Source organism: Alosa alosa, chromosome 16, assembly GCF_017589495.1.
Source record: "Alosa alosa isolate M-15738 ecotype Scorff River chromosome 16, AALO_Geno_1.1, whole genome shotgun sequence".
NCBI lineage: Eukaryota > Metazoa > Chordata > Actinopteri > Clupeiformes > Clupeidae > Alosa > Alosa alosa.
In genome coordinates this window covers 23,050,177-23,066,243 of record NC_063204.1, presented here as the reverse complement: position 1 = coordinate 23,066,243, position 16,067 = coordinate 23,050,177, and the positions used below count along the sequence as shown (strand labels likewise).

At 43.7% G+C, this 16,067-nt stretch overlaps 1 protein-coding gene across 2 annotated transcripts in view; it reads left to right on the top strand.

Moving 5' to 3' along the window:
• Positions 1 to 8,235, top strand: part of prtfdc1a (phosphoribosyl transferase domain containing 1a) — a 37,812-nt gene extending 29,577 nt beyond the window's left edge. Inside the window, exons 5-9 of one of the 2 annotated variants that reach the window (XM_048267230.1) lie at positions 2,796 to 2,813; positions 5,021 to 5,103; positions 5,814 to 5,860; positions 6,352 to 6,428; positions 7,700 to 8,235. In XM_048267230.1, the coding sequence (XP_048123187.1) occupies positions 2,796 to 2,813; positions 5,021 to 5,103; positions 5,814 to 5,860; positions 6,352 to 6,428; positions 7,700 to 7,747 (273 nt within the window). In that variant the 3' untranslated portion in view covers positions 7,748 to 8,235. The remainder of the gene's footprint in view (positions 1 to 2,795; positions 2,814 to 5,020; positions 5,104 to 5,813; positions 5,861 to 6,351; positions 6,429 to 7,699) is intronic. The other variant, XM_048267231.1, reaches the window with a different exon arrangement.
• The last annotated feature ends 7,832 nt before the right edge of the window (positions 8,236 to 16,067 follow it).

The following is a 16,067-nucleotide window of genomic DNA, read 5'->3' as shown; positions in this document are numbered from 1 at the left end:
ACCCGCGCTAAGAGGAATGTCTCTTTGGGGTCACTTTAAACACAGGCCTCTCTTCCTGAGGTGCGATGCAACTTTGTCTGATTTCCAACCCCCCACCCCCCACAGCACGGGAAAATATATGAACGAGAGGATTTTTATGTGATTCATACAGACATTCAATAATACCATGGAGTCTTGAGCTAAATATATGAATATGTTGAGGTGTGTCCGCCTGTGAATATGTTTGTGTTGGGCGTGTCGCCTTCCCATGGAAAGAATGTGTGGCCGATGTAAAAATGCTGTCTTAGGGGAGACGAGGATATGGGGAGAGAGAGAGAGGGAGAGAGAGAGAGAGAGAGAGAGAGAGCAGAAGGTGAAAGCACAGAGAGGTGGAGAGATGGATAGAGAGAGGACAGGGAGAGAGGGTGAAGAGGATAGACAGATAGAGAAAGAGAGAGTTGACCGAGGACACAGGCGATGGCAAACTGAATCATTGCCATGGATGAAATGATTTCTCCAGACATTTCAAAACAGTACACACACACACACACACACACACACACACACACACACACACACAGTCATACATATGTTCCTGATATACAAGCTAATGTCCCAAAGAAAACCAGAATTAAAGAGCCAAAGGAAAAGAATTGGGACATGAGTCCTGGTTTTGAAATAACAGAGGACATCAGTAAACAGGGTTGGCAGACTAACTCAACCCACAGTCAGCACTCACCCGCTGGCACTTAAAAAAAAAACAAACACACACACACACACACACATGCACACACACAAATCAAATCAAATCAAAACATGCAGCCATATCAGTCATACTGTCATCTAGAATAACAGAGATAGCATTTTTAATGTCAATGGAGTATCTAATAAATTCATCACCACATGGTATGAGCATGTTGTTATGCAACATTACAGGTTCTAATGTGTTCACCAATCACTGCAGGTTTAGCTTCATACCCTTAGGTGTTCACAAAGGTCAGTCAGCCATGATTTACTAACATTTTATAGAGGAGAATTGGATTCATCAGATCTTCCATAGCTCCATTATTGGTGATTGGTGTTATTGGTGTTTTGCCATTGGTGGACTTCACCTCATAGGTTAGCAGCTAGTTGCATTGCTGGTATTGATCAGTATCCTGGCCGACTGCAGCAACTCCTGTCAGGCTGTGTTTGTGCAGTCCAGCCTGCATGGTGCCAGGCTGCCCGGGTGTGGGTGTCACTGTGTGCCAGTGGGCATTCTATCTGATTGGCACCCACTCGCTGCTAAATGAGCTGGTGTCATGAGAACTTGTGTTTTACATTACGAACGCTCTCATTTTTGTTTTTCAAATTTTGATTTTGTAATGGAAACACTGCGGCGTGTCTTTGGCTGTTGCCATACGCTGTAAACACGCTTTCCCAGTAGGAGGAAAATGTAATAATGTAATTGTATCTACCCTTAAAATCTAACATTTAACATTCAACGTCAGCTGAATAAATAACCAAAGGGAGAATGGAATTTGATTTCATAAGAAGTCAAAGAATCATATTTCAAATGCAGGTGTTCGTAAGTCAACAGCAGGGGTAGATGATAAATCTTTAATAACCGCACATTCATATATGTTTCTCATATGAAAAAAAATGAAAGGGGATGACTTCAGAGGAACTGTACAAAGAGAGAGAGAAAGAGAGAGAGAGAGAGAGAATCATATGATAAGAGTTTCAGCTATGATGACAAGTCAATTAGTTATGTGTGCTTGTAGCTGGCTGGGTAACATGCCTGAGATTAAAAATGTGCTGGGCTCCGACCGCAGGGGAGAGGAGAGGGGGGGGGAGTTGCTCTGGCAGGGGAAAGTGCTGATGAATGGTTTGACTGCTTTATGATGCTTAAGAGATATTGCAAAGCAGGTCCATCACAATGTCCCGGAAGGAGGGCTTTATTTGTTTATTTGATTTGATTGTGTTTACTGAAGCGTGTGTGTATGTGTGTGTGTGTGTGTGTAAATGTACCTTGTACGTGAGTATGTGTGTGTGAGAGAGAGAGAGAGAGAGAGAGTTAGTGTGCATGTGTGTCTGTGTGTTTGTCTGAGTGTGCATGACTGCATACAAATGTGTGTGTTTACTGAAGTGTGTGTGTGTGTGTGTGTGTGTGTGTGTGTGTGTGTGTCTTTGTGTTAGAGAAAGATGGAGTGGGTGCACTTGGCACTCCATGAGGAGTTGTGTAACCCTGTGTAACTCAGGTGTCAAGGCAGAGCTGCTGGAGCTGTGCCTGCATTCTCTGCACACACACACACACACACACACACACACACACACACACACAAACACACTGGCCTCCAAACATAGACTCTCACACAAAGAACACCTCACAGTGCTCAGTGCACAACACAAATCAAAATATACTGTATGGCACATTCCTCTGGCTTTGTGGAAGGGGAGAGGAAGAGAGAGTTTCACTAGAGCTCCATGCTGGCCACATGCAAACTCTCAGACTCTCTGCAACTGTCAGTTAGGACTGGGATTTAAACCCTGATAGAGGTGAGAGAGAGAGTTGATGACAGTTCATTGTTTTCCCATATACACAGACACACGCTTACTCATGCACTGGTGCATATGTACTTTCACACACACACACACACACACACACATACATACATGCACACACACACACACACACACACACACACACACAAACATACAGTGGGACACTCACTCAAGTTGGACAGTGTTTGTTGATTCAGGTCTTTGATGTTTATTTACATGCCTCTCAGCGAGCTAATACCTGCTTTCCTTTTCCTTTCACATGTACACAAAAGAACGTCCTGATCGTGGAGGTGAGTGATCTTCTCCCTTTCAGGCCTCTGACAGGTACACAATACCTTCAGCGCAGCTTAGCGCTCTGCACCAATTAGCTTAAGTTACCCAACTTCCCAACTTCCACCAGCTGCAGTGTTCCTGCTCTGTCAAGTTTCACTAACGTAGAAACTCTCCAACAGCCTCTCAAAGTATTTAAAAGTGCAATATGTGGTTATTAAAAATAACATACAAGAACCACATAATAACTTCACCATGATTTGTTGCATTCCACACATGGTGATTTGTTGAAGTGATTCTTTGGCATTTGTGTGCACCAATTGTAGCCAAGAACAAAATGCAGTGAAAGCCTGAAATAGATTAACTGAATCCACAGGACTATTGGGAACACAGGATTCTGCCATGCCTTCCAGATCACACACGTTCTGTGTAGTTTTAATTTGTAACATGTTGCACCTTTGAAGTGTCATTCTCTACAGCTTAAATTCACTCATAGTTGTTTTCCTCCTCGCTGCTGTAAAGTTTCACAGTCCACATTTGAGGCAGCGGTGTGTAGTGGTATCGCCTTGAGTGTGTGAGAGGGGAAAGTGATAGTCGTGAGCAAACACTTTTGTTCACACTTGAGGTCTGTCCATCACAGTGGTGTTGTTTCGTGTTGTTGTGTGTCGGTCTGCGTCACTCCGTTTGGGTGTGAGGAGGAGAGGAATCCCCGTGACTTTAGTCAGCTGGAATGTGTCACGGTTGTCGTGTTCGAGAAAAACAGCAAAAAAAAGTGAAATGGCGTTTTCCCCCTCAGATTGCCTTTCATCAGAAATTTTCCAGACTGATGTCACACACACACACACACACACACACACACACACACACACACACACACACTCACACACACTCTAAGCACTGGAAGAAGCAAAAAAAGTAATCTGTCCTCGAATACAACTCCAATAGAAATATTTATTGCCACTTTCTGACGCATTGTACTTTGCTGTTAGCCTGGGTGCCATTCCGAACTTAGTCCCGCCCATAACTGAGGTCGGGAAGTTCGGTCTGGCATTGCTTCATTGTGGTGGAAGTATGCTCGCCCTATATCAGGCGGACAAATCAAATCAGGCTTTACAATGATGCACAGGTGAGCAACAGCGCCTGGTCTATCACGTCATCTGAGCATGCTTAGATTAGGCTTATGTTTGAAACAAAAACACTGTGGCTAGAAGGATAAGACCCCATATTGAAAATTCATATTATTTAATGAGGTTGTATCACTGAAATCGATTATTTCTGAAAACTTTGGCCAAAGTTGAGATGTGGGAAAACTGGTGGTTTCACTTTCATCAAGGGAAAACAGCGCTGTTGCATTGCGACATGTTCCCTCGTTCGTTTGAAATCTCTGATTGACCACCTATTCGAGGGATTTGCGACAGCCTTTCCCAGCTGTTTAACATGTTTGTAGCATATCACTGTTCAACAGAATTATTTTTAAAAACGGAGGGGATATAGGGGAAGAAGGATGGTTCGTGTGTTTTCTTCCTACAACTCACGGTAAGCTATTTTGTTGCTCTGATTGGTTAGGTCTATCCAATTGAGTGCAGAGGCATTCCCCCCCTGTATCGGTTGAAACACACCCCATAATTACATCCCAATGGAGCAGTATCAGACTCATATTCTGACTAGAATTGAGTATGACTACGTCAGGCTACTTTGCTGTGGTTGCGAGACCTAATTTTGACTTTTTTAAACGACATCTCACCCAACGATTAATCGCTGTCCCACTTTCACATTTGGTGACAATCAACGAGCTGAAACTAGCAGTGAGGGCGACCGAATGGTGATTTCACCCTGTTTGTGATTTCTACAATGTGGTGATGGCCTGGGAGAGAGGCAGGGGGCCTACAACAAGACTCTCCAGTGACGTCCTGTAGCTATTAACAGCATTCCTTTGAACACAGCATCACTGAGGGGAATAAATAAGCTCCATGTCGCCAGAGTAAGAGTTGCAGAAAAGATGCTTTAGCAAGAGATGCATAAACATCCAAAGAAACTAATCAAGACTAGGACCTTTTACAGCTTATATACATACAGTACATGCATATATATATACCTATACCTATATATACTGTACGTATATGTATGTATTTCTTTTTCTGCAACTTGTGTTTTTTTTTTTTGCTAAAATGTGTTGTTCTGTCTCTCCATCTTTCTCTCTCCATCTAACTGCCTCACTGGATGACAGGGCATTGTTGACACAGGAAAGACCATGAAGGCCCTGCTGAAGCATGTGAAGACCTTCCAGCCTAAGATGGTCAAGGTTGCAGGGTGAGTTTGCAATCAACCCCCCCCTATACACACACACACACACACTCTCTCTCTTTCCCTCCTACAGCCCCAGGGGAAGTGGAGAGGCACAGGAAGAGCATGTCACTCTCCCCAGTGTCACCAGCCGCCACTCACTGAGTGTCCAGATCCTGTGTTTTTTTTTCTTTTCCTTTTTTAACACCATGCATTCTATTCTTTTTTAAGCTCCCTTATCAGTGGTGCACCACGGCCATAAGAATGAGGCCGGGGGAAAAGGGTTGGAGCTCAAGCTGCATGGCAGACGGATTAGCAAATAGCTGCAACTGCATCATGCCTCAAATCTTCAGCAAAATGACACACAACATTCAAAATGCATACATCTCTAAATTCGCCTCACATTATAAACACTTTTGGACTGGCAAATAAGTGTGGCATTTTGATGGTTGTGTTTGAAAACCAAAATCAGGTTACTCCCTGTCAGGTTTTTGTGTGTTAGGTAGAAAATTATGTGTGGTGATTTGCAAAATGTGATTTAGGATATTGAAAACTGAGTTAAACACTGAAAATTAGTGTATGGTTTTGCAGATTTGGTGTGGGTGGGCTATGGTGTTTGGAACACCTGTTTGTGTGACAAGCAAAGATTTAGTGTGTTCTTTAGCAGTTGAAAAAAACTGTAAAGTTCTAAGAGTTTGTCTCTCCCTCTCATCCTCCTTTCCTCTTTTGCTCTGTAGTTTGCTGGTGAAGAGGGTTCCTAATGTGGTTGGAACTCTGCCGGACTGTAAGTGCCCTTTCAGTGTTCTCTGCTGTCTCTAAATGTACTCTCATCCATCACAGACACACACAAACACACACACATACACACACACACACACACACAGGCATACACACACACCCACACACACATGCACACGCACGCGCAGACACACACACACACACACACACACACACACACACACACACACACACACACACACACACACACACACACACACACACATACACACACACACACACACACACACACACACTCATACACATTCTTTCGCTCGCACTGAAGCACTTTCTTTTAGTCTGACAGAACGCACATTGAGATACATATCTAACCATCAAACAGTCTTTCACTCGACAAGAGGAATGTGTCTTTGATGCTGTAATTCAATGCAAGGGCTTTAGAGAGCCACTTTGCTCCTCTTTTGTCCCGATTGTTTGTTTTTGCTCGCTATCGTTCACCCTCCATGTCCCCCTCTCTTCACCTGTCTCTCCCCACAGATGTGGGCTTTGTCATCCCTAACCGCTTTGTGGTGGGCTACGCCCTGGACTACAACGAGTATTTCCGTGACCTTAACGTAAGGCTCAAGCGCAAGTCTGTGGTTACACCCCAGCGCCTCCATAAACGTGTAGCGTGTAGATTACAGAAGCTGTGCGCACATGGAAAAACTGCATAGGAGAGAAGGAGTCACCTCAGCTCATTTGAGAATGCATGTGTGTGTGTGTGTGTGTGTGTGTGTGTGTGTGTGTGTGTGAGAAAGAGAGATGGAGAGAGAGTGGTTATGGGGGTCTTCTTGTATGTGTGTGTGTGTGTGTGTGTTTGTGTGTGTGTGTGTGTGTGTGTGTGTGTGTGTGTGTGTGTGTGAGAAAGAGAGATGGAGAGAGAGCGGTTATTGGAGGGGGGGGGTCTTCTTGTGTGTGTGTGTGTGTGTGTGTGTGTGTTTGTGTGTGTGTGTGTGTGTGTGTGTGGTTTGAATTACATGGGCTTGGGCTGGAAGGAAGGTGAAAACAGGAATGTTTAGGGTTAGAATGTGCTTATCAGTCTTTGGGAGGTCTCTTTCCTTCTCCTCTGTCATCATTCCTCATCTCACACTGCCCTCTGATGCTCACACACACATCACATACAGACAGGCATTCACAGTCTCTCTCTCACACACACACACACACACACACACACACACACACACACACACACACATGCACAGAGGAACATAATCCCCTCTGCATGCACACGACACACTATTCCTATGCCCCTGATGTGTGCAATAATACTGTCACACACACACACACACACACACACACACACACACACACACACACACACACACACACACCCTTATACCATCCCTTTTAAGAATGGGAGGCATGCCCAGCTCTGCACTAGCGATACCGCTATGAATCATCTTCCCCCAGTCTGTGTCACTGCAGGCTCTCAGAGTTAAGCTAGCCCACTACTCCACTCCACTCCACTCCACTCCTCTAGGCCCCGGTGTGAGTGTGAATATCCATCCCCCTGCTTTAGCGTTAGCGCTGGGGCCCGCTCCTGATTACATAACTCCAGCTGTAGGTGAAACCCTAGCAGGTCCTTCAGACGTGAGGAATGAGCTGAGGGAGGCATGGACCAGGGCTCCTCCACTATCTGGGAGGGGAAGGGGGGGAGTGCATGGGAGGAGGAGGGGTTGGGGGGACGCTCTCTGATGGTGGCCCCTTCTCTGCTCCGTGGGTGCAATACTTCTTCTCATATTTGAGCACATGAGTGACAGCTATTTTTCTCTTGATTAATTTCCCTCTCTCCCCCCTACTTCTCTCTCTCTCTCTCTGTCTCTCTCTCTGGTCGTCTCTGATCCAGCACATTTGTGTGATCAGTGATCAGGGGAAGGTCAAGTACAAGATCTAAGGAGGGGTGAAGTGCAGATCTGCAGACGTCTCCCCTGGACTCTCTCCAGCAGCGCTTGCAGCCAGAGGGGAAAGACAAACCTCCAGCTCTCCCACTGATGATGATTTTTTTCCCCTGCTAAAACCCATCATTCTATTGATGGCTGTATTATGATAGCTGTCCCAAAGGAGATATTGTCCCCAAAAGCCCTTGAATTTTCGATTTACAATGTTTCTTTTGTGTTGTTTTATACACACCGGGCCTTACCGATAGCTGTCTGGTATTTTCCACTATGTGTTTAAAAAATATGACACATTCTAATAGCCCTTGACAAATGTTCCCGCAAACCTTAGACCAAGAATGTTCTACTACCTGGCAGCTTTTTTGGAGTGTTATGACTACTAAGAGTTCAGTGGCTGAGGAGGAAGGTTACATTGCATTTTACCTTTCATAATGTTGATATTATCATTGTTTTGTGTGAGCTAACATGTGCTTTCAATTCAACCTATAAAAACATGTAACAGCATATTTTGTTTAAGGCTTCATAGTTTCCTGTGGGAATGTGTGTGTATGTGCATGTATGTGTGTGTGTGCGTGTGTGTGTGTGTGTGTGTGTGTGTGTGTGTGTGTGTGTGTGTGTGTGTGTGCGTGCGTGCGTGTGTGCGTGCATGTGTGTGTGTGTGTGTGTACACTGTGTTCATCTCCAGCAAAAGTGCTTATGACTACAGCAATGTTATTCAGCCAGCCGCTGAAAGACAACACCATACAGTGCAGTGATGTCACTATGACTCTGACAATCACTTCCTGACTGTATGTAGCCACAGTGCTTCTAAGCTGCCATCGCTGTAGTTTTAAGCTGCTTACTGTGGTTTGTTTGTTTCCTGTTAATAGTGTTATCATTAATCCTGTCTGTTGACTTATTGTCAGTTACAGTATTACAGTTATTACAAGTGACCCGGGTCAGGTGGTGGTATTTTAGCGTAATTTAGTTGTGGTGTCTGGCAGGGTTTAGTGTGGTCTACTGTGGGTTTCTGGTTGCCAGGTCTCATGAGTTGTAGTTTTGTCAAGAACGGCTCAGGTGCAAAGTGTGTGTATCCAAACAGAGAGGGCGTTGTTCTAAAGACAGGGTGTGCTCTGTGGAGAGAATAAAAGAGGCCAGAATGATGTGTGTGTGTGTGTGTGTGTGTGTGTGCCTGTATGCCTGTATGTGTGTGTGTGTGTGTGTGTGTGTATGCCTATATGTATGTGTGTGTGTCTGTGTGTGTGTGTGTCTGTGTATGTGTGTGTGTGTTAGAGTGGGAGGGAGAGAGAGAGAAAGAGATGGAGAGACATTAGGGTCAAGGCACGGAACAGAATGTTCCTGACCCAAGAGAACAGAACAGAACTATCTAGCGGCAGCTGACAAATTCTGCACATCGGCATTAAACTGCCTACATTTCAAGAGAATGGTACTCCTGCCTGTTAGAGCTCTGTATGCCTTACCTTAAATGAAACATACTTGCTTGTCTGATGAACTTTCTCAAACGAACACCAGCAAACCAAACAACCTAAAAGATCTACTGAATTCAGAGACATGAAAAGGATCATAAGCAACACAGTTTCACCAGTCACAACAGAACTCACAATGACGTAAACATCATAAGGATGTTTACCCTCACCTCTGATTTATGTGTGTATGCTCACATAACTTAAAGGTCAATGATCAAATCCTAAAGTCGGAAGCTGGAATGTTTGTGAGGGTCTGCAGACATTTGTCTTCTCTTGTTTTCTCAATTTCCATGTGTTGGTTTGGTTTGCCTCACCTTTTTGCAAACCAGCAACATCTAGTTGGTTGCAACCAACCTCTAATTTCTATCTCTTTTTGTAATCATGTGGAATACGCTAAACGTGCTGAGCATTTTTTTTTCCTCCAGCGATCGCACTCCTTTTGGCGGGGAGCGCCCCTGCATCGCACTTTTCCATGAGTCAGACAGGGTGTCAGCTGGTGCTCGTTGGGGACGTGTGAAAACACCAGAAGAGCTCCCCATCTGCCATTCATTATGGCCATCCCAGTAAACACGCCTACATCCCATCATCACACACACACACACACACACACACACACACACACACACACACACACACACCACACACACCACACACACTCATACACTACATTGCTCTAGCCCACATGCTCAAAGAATGCTTTCGATCCTTGAGTTCTAATAGATAATAAATCTCTCTGATAAGTTATGCCAGCAGCCTCTCCAAACATGTTGTCTTTATGAGACTTTTGCCTAGGGATGCTGATGTATTTTTCCACATAAGATACAGGGCCCAACATTTTCTGTGTAGTAGGCAGAAACTACATGTAAAACTTCAGTTCTCTCAGCATGACATTTCTAGCCATTCCTCCTTTCTAATTGTCACTGAAAATATTTCTTGCAACATTTAACTTTTGCAGCATCCATTCATTTTAAAGAGATAACGCACTACATTAAAACTTGTCTATTGTACACATGAGAGGATTTGTAAACATCTTAATCACTGAAAATAACCTTGACCTGACTGAGTGATGTCGTCTCAAAATGATCTCAGGGAAATTAAATATATCTCTGGGTAGGAAAGAGTCAACAGTGCATGACACAGAACTACGGCTCCCATTATGCTTCACTGCACACAGCACACTCTGAGGAAAAGGAATTTTTAGGCCACGAGCACTTGAGCGCTAATCACTTGGAAATGTAGCAACGCTGAGCATACCTTAGAGGCCATCCACAAACTAGAGTCTGAATGTACCTGCAGCACATCACCTCACATGTTTCTGGGTGTCTTTGGAAAACTCTGCTGCTGTGTTGCCATAACAAATGGACAGCAGTGACTACTGAGACTAATGTAATATGTCTGATTGATGTACATTTACCCTGCAGTAGAGTATTTTTAGTGCTGACACCTTCACTTCTCCATAGCTTACAACCATTTCCCACCTGAAGCTGAAAAAGGGGAACATAATATGTTATTCTTTTATCGTCCCCATAAATCAGTGACCTGTCTTTCTCTGGCATGGCATGAGTAGATGTCTTGCCCATGTGTGGGTGGCTACCTCAGAGGACAGAGTTGGCTCTGGCCATGCACCTGGACAAGAGGCCGGATGAGATTTGGCACAGGTAATCCTTGTAACACTGAGGAAGTGTACAGTCAGAGGCTGTAGTGAGTGGGGCAAGATAATCTCCACACCAAAACAACGTCAAAACAAAGTGTCTCTCATCATCAAGAGTTCATGTACCACATCAACCATGCTAAACTGAAATGAGTGAAATCAGTTAACATTGAACACTGAGAAAATATGTTGCAAAGAGAATTCAACATCCAACAGAGATGGCTATTACTAAAAGACAGGTGCGCTAGCAGGAAGGTAAGTGTGTGTGTGTATTTGTGTGCAAGGGACGAGTGGAGGCTTTAGAAATGCTTACACACCAAGCCCAAAGACGCTTTGGGGGTCCTACGTGGCAGTAGTGACAATGCCACCCTTTGTTGGTTTGGCTGCGACTCAATCCCCACCTTATCGAGCATCAGCACTTAGGGACGGTTAACTTACCTCTGTGATAACTGCCCCCCTCCCACTCCACTCGCGCACACCTCCTGCCTCCATGGGAACCAGATGGCCATTGTCCCCCACCTTCAACCTGGATCCGGTGAGCGACACTGGGACAAAGACACTGTCTGGTTTCTCATGTACAAACCTCTAATGCGCCATTAGCAGAACAGAGAGGAAGAAAAAGAGAGAGAGAGGGAGAGGGAGGGAGAAGGGGAAAAAGAGTAGAGTACAGGTAGAAAGCAAAGGTACAAAAGGAACAAAACACTGATTGTCCCTTTTGAATGGCCATGCATGGTGTGTAGTGGTCATGAGAATCTAGTGGCAAGACAGAGCAAAGGGTTTCGATTTCACCTGAGAGTGGCAACAAATAATACTTGTTTACTACCAGCTTTAATATTTGTTTACAACATACTTTATTCTGCCAGTAAAGGCTAAAGCAGGAATGCAAATCATGACTTGATTAAATATTTTGAGTAGACTCAGGTGCAAAGTGTGTGTATCCAAACAGAAAACCCATCAAAAGAGAATAGATTGCATTAAAAAAGACTATTTGATATAAAATGCACACAGACTTAATGTACTGCTTGTTTGATCTTGTCTCAAATTACAATTAGATGTGAGGGGACTGATTGATTGGTTGATGTCTTGTCTGGGGTCCTCTCTGACCTCAGTGATGGAACAATCTCTGCCCCTTAACCTTCCCTGACCTTGGAATGCTATTGCATTTTTAACATGTCAATGTGGCTTTCAATTTGTCCTCCTCACCCCCCTAATTCAGGCCTGGTCTATGACTCAATTTACATTCTAATCACAAATTATAGAGATCACACAGTGCTGTCTGTGATTTGCACTGGCATATAACCTTATTTGTTTTAGGTTATTCCTAAATCTTATTTGTAGATAAAAGTGTTTTTAACACTACTGTATGCCATGAGCTGTTTTAGCAGTAGAGTGGAGAGTCAACAAGCTACTATAAAACACTTCTCTTACTGAAAAAGTTGAGTGGTGATGAATTATGCATGCTTTCAGTAGAAAGTTATTCCATATCCTGAACAATTTCTGTTGAATCTGAGACTTTTGGATGCAACACTGATTGTCTGTCAATAACAGTGCCGAATAGGGCCTCTTCAAACCAACTAATCCACATTGTTTGGAGTGATTGTGCACCAGGCTGCCAAACAATAGAAAATAGCTTTCTTTCCACCTCTTTCTCTCTCTCTCTCTCTCTTTTTCCCTACCTCTCTACCTCCCTCCCTCCCTCCCTCTGAAATTGGGGAGGCCTTTTGAGAGAATGGGTGAAAAGAGTCTAGCTATTGTTCCAGATCTATTGTGCTGTGGATGGGCAGCCAAACAGAAAGAGCTCTCCTTTTGTCTCTATCCAGATCAGCTGCAGAAGGGTTTTCATGCATATCACATCCACAGTCCCATGTGGAAACCTCTACCCTCTATGTCACAATGAGGACTTTTGAAAACATTTGAAGAAGTAGATACATTTTCTTTTTCACTAAGGATTTGCAATCAGCAAAATAGACATAGCGAGCATTAAACTGATTAAGCAAATCATAAGTAATATAACGTGGCTATGCACACTATGGCTCATCTTTCAGTGCTGTTGTGTGTGTATGTGTGTGAGAGAGAGAGAGAGAGAGAGAGAGAGAGAGAGAACCATGTGTGTGTGTGTGTGTGTGGGGGGGGGGGGGGGGCACCAGCACTGGTCTCCCCTGTCAAGTCACCATCACTCTGTGCAGAGTTATGTGTCAGTTAATCCACTTTAGATGGCGGTGTCTCCTGGATTTTATATTACTGTAAATATAAACTGTCATCAAATGCTGCCAAGAATTTACAGACAAGAGGTATCCAAGGAGAAGCTATCCAGTTCATTACATTAAGCTGACTGTGAGTGCGCCAAGAATGTGGTGCTGGTTTTCCTTGCTTTGGCACATCAGATGCCTCTCAGAACAGGCTGCACCTGCGAGGCACAATGGAGTTAAATCACTCACAACGCATAAGGAAATGGAGCATAATATGAATCAAATTATTAAACGAAATTATCAAATTATTTAGAAAATATATGTATAATACCTGACGTGTAAAATGGACGTCTAAAAATGTAATTATTGAGCTGACTTACAAAGTGTTGGCTGAATTTATTTGAGATGCACGGTGAGTCTCATACACTAAATTAGTCTTGATATGGTGAAGCTGGCAATTGCTCTGTCTAAGCATCTTATGTAATGTGACGTCCATTTAGCTCGGTTTAAAATACGAATTGAAAAGCTCGATATGATTGGACGTCCAGCCCCGCGGGCGAAGAAGAGGGGCGGGGTTTCTGGGCAATTGGAGATTCGTCAATCCCACATAACAGTCTATCGCGCGCCGCCAAGTGGGATTAGAACAAGAATGAAGACAAATTATTACATTTCATAAAATGAAGAATAACACTAATATAGTATACAGAAAGAAAATCAGCTGAAAGTGTCATAGAAGAAGCATTCTTGGGAAAAGCAAGGAAATCAGCGATAGCTGTCAAACATCACCCTGTTGTAGGCTACCTAACAGGTATTCTTGTGGCAGCGCTACAAGGAAACAAAACAGCCCTATCCATTGGAGACCATGGCTACCTTGATAACACATCGGCAAAACTGAATAGTCAATTGCATTTTATACGATTGGCATCCACAGTTTACGTGAATCAGTGCATGTGGATTTTGACAATGTGTTTTCCTTCAGCCGATGGATCCCTTTTGTAACAGGTAGGTCTGGAAAATGTCGCCACTGTCTTGGTTGCGAGCCACCGATCGATCCTTAGTGTATGTCATGCGTTGGATGCTGTAGATTTATTTCACCAATTAAAACGTATTTTTAGTATGTGGTGTGACTGTTTTGTCTGTGCCTGACAGCTTTGTTGTTGCATCGTTTTCAACCCTGACTGGTGGCTCCAGTTATATCGCGTACTGGTGGAGCCATTCGTAGTCTACATCACAGTCGAGATTTGCGCAACAGGGTACATTGTTTACTCGCATGAATGAATATTTCACAATCGAAGGACCATTGCGAGAAAACTGTGGTGACCTCGAAAGTCAAAATAATAAGCCTGGCGGGCATATTCTGAAATGAATGAAAATGACATAGCTTAACTGTTGACATTAATACGCTGGAGGACCTCTATTTTCAGGATTTATTTTCAGTGGTGCTAAGGTGGAAAAACAAATACCTTATACATCTATATGCCTATCAGCTATACACATTAGGACATCCGCACGATTTTCTCTGGCAATATGTTTACTAAGTAGCAGATATTAGCCTAATGTAGGCTAATGCACTTTTCTTCAGTGCCACTCTCGCCCTGTTGAAGTGTAGAGTAAGCCCGACGTTACAAGTTACAGACTGTTTTCATATTGTCAGTTTATTACAGTAATAGTCTTCCGTAAGTGTGGGTAACATTTTATGCTTGGTTATAAACATCGGGTCTCTGTCCCTTATATAAAAAAAAAAACACACAGTTGCCCAATCTTACGATTCTACACAGTGGGTCGTGTTCTTAAAATAGACTGGATGTACTATACTTTTACAATAACCAATTTCAAAGCACCCGGCTTGTTTAGTCATGTAGTAGGCTACTGTCAGCTTCAGTGCGACTTCTTTTCCAAGCAAATACTGGGGACATTTCGGGGAGGTGCTCTTGCTCCATCTGTTCGCTCATCAGGCCAGATCTATCGACCGGGCAGCCAGCGCAAATAGTCTGTCCGCGGGACAGTGTGTGTAGGACGGACGGTCAGAGAGACTCCATGCTACTCTCTAACCGCTCTTTCTCTGTTTCTCTGTGATAGGATTGCGCACCTCTCGACTAACATGAAGATAGAAGACGGTGTGGATTAGAACTCGTTCTTGCTATTTATGTACACATCGAAGCCAGAGAACGGAGTACCCCTTGCTTTTTTGGAATTCCTCCCCCTCCTCCTCTCTCTCTTCTCAATGTGGGCTCTCAAAGACCTTTGGCTTTGTGGTTTGAAATGAAATAATGGCGACACGTTGGACTGGCTCCCCGCACCGAGATGACGAGAGCACTCAAATCGTTTCACCAAGTTGCGAGGTAAGAAACTGTATTATTTCGCCAACCCAAGTTTACGAGAAAGTCGGACACCCTCACTGCATGTAAAGAAGACAAGTGCTTTGCGGGTACTGGAGTTGTTAAGGCTGAATCAGGGGGACATATAACTCTTGTCCCATTTGAAATTGCACTGCTGTTTTTAAGAGAAGCATACAGTTATTGCAACGGCTTTAGTAAGTTTTGTTTGGCATACGTTTGTCGGTGGTCTAATTTTAATGAAGTGTGATGATGTAGAATGAAATGATTGCGGCTCATGGAACCTAGTTATCGCCGAACCCAATGTGTGCGTGCGTGTGTGAGTGTGTGCGTGACCTGAATAAAAATGTTGAAGGCGGACTTAAACTGAAATAACGTGTGGAAATAGTTGGAGTGAGCATCGTCATATTAAATTTACGGGTGTTTGCATAGTAAACATCTCTTAAATTATTCCGGTTTAAGTAGGCTGCTTTGTCTTTGAAATTATCTCTATTTTGAAGGGTTGGGACTTTCTACAAACTACATGACAGTTTTAGTACGACCCAAAGTCATCCGAAATTGTTGTGAGGGTAGGGCTTTTCTAGTCATGATCAGAGACGTATGGCTTTCCTAGATAGACAGGAGGAGGAGTATTGAGGTTTTGTAAAAGCTCAGGCATCTGATGATTTTGCCTCATT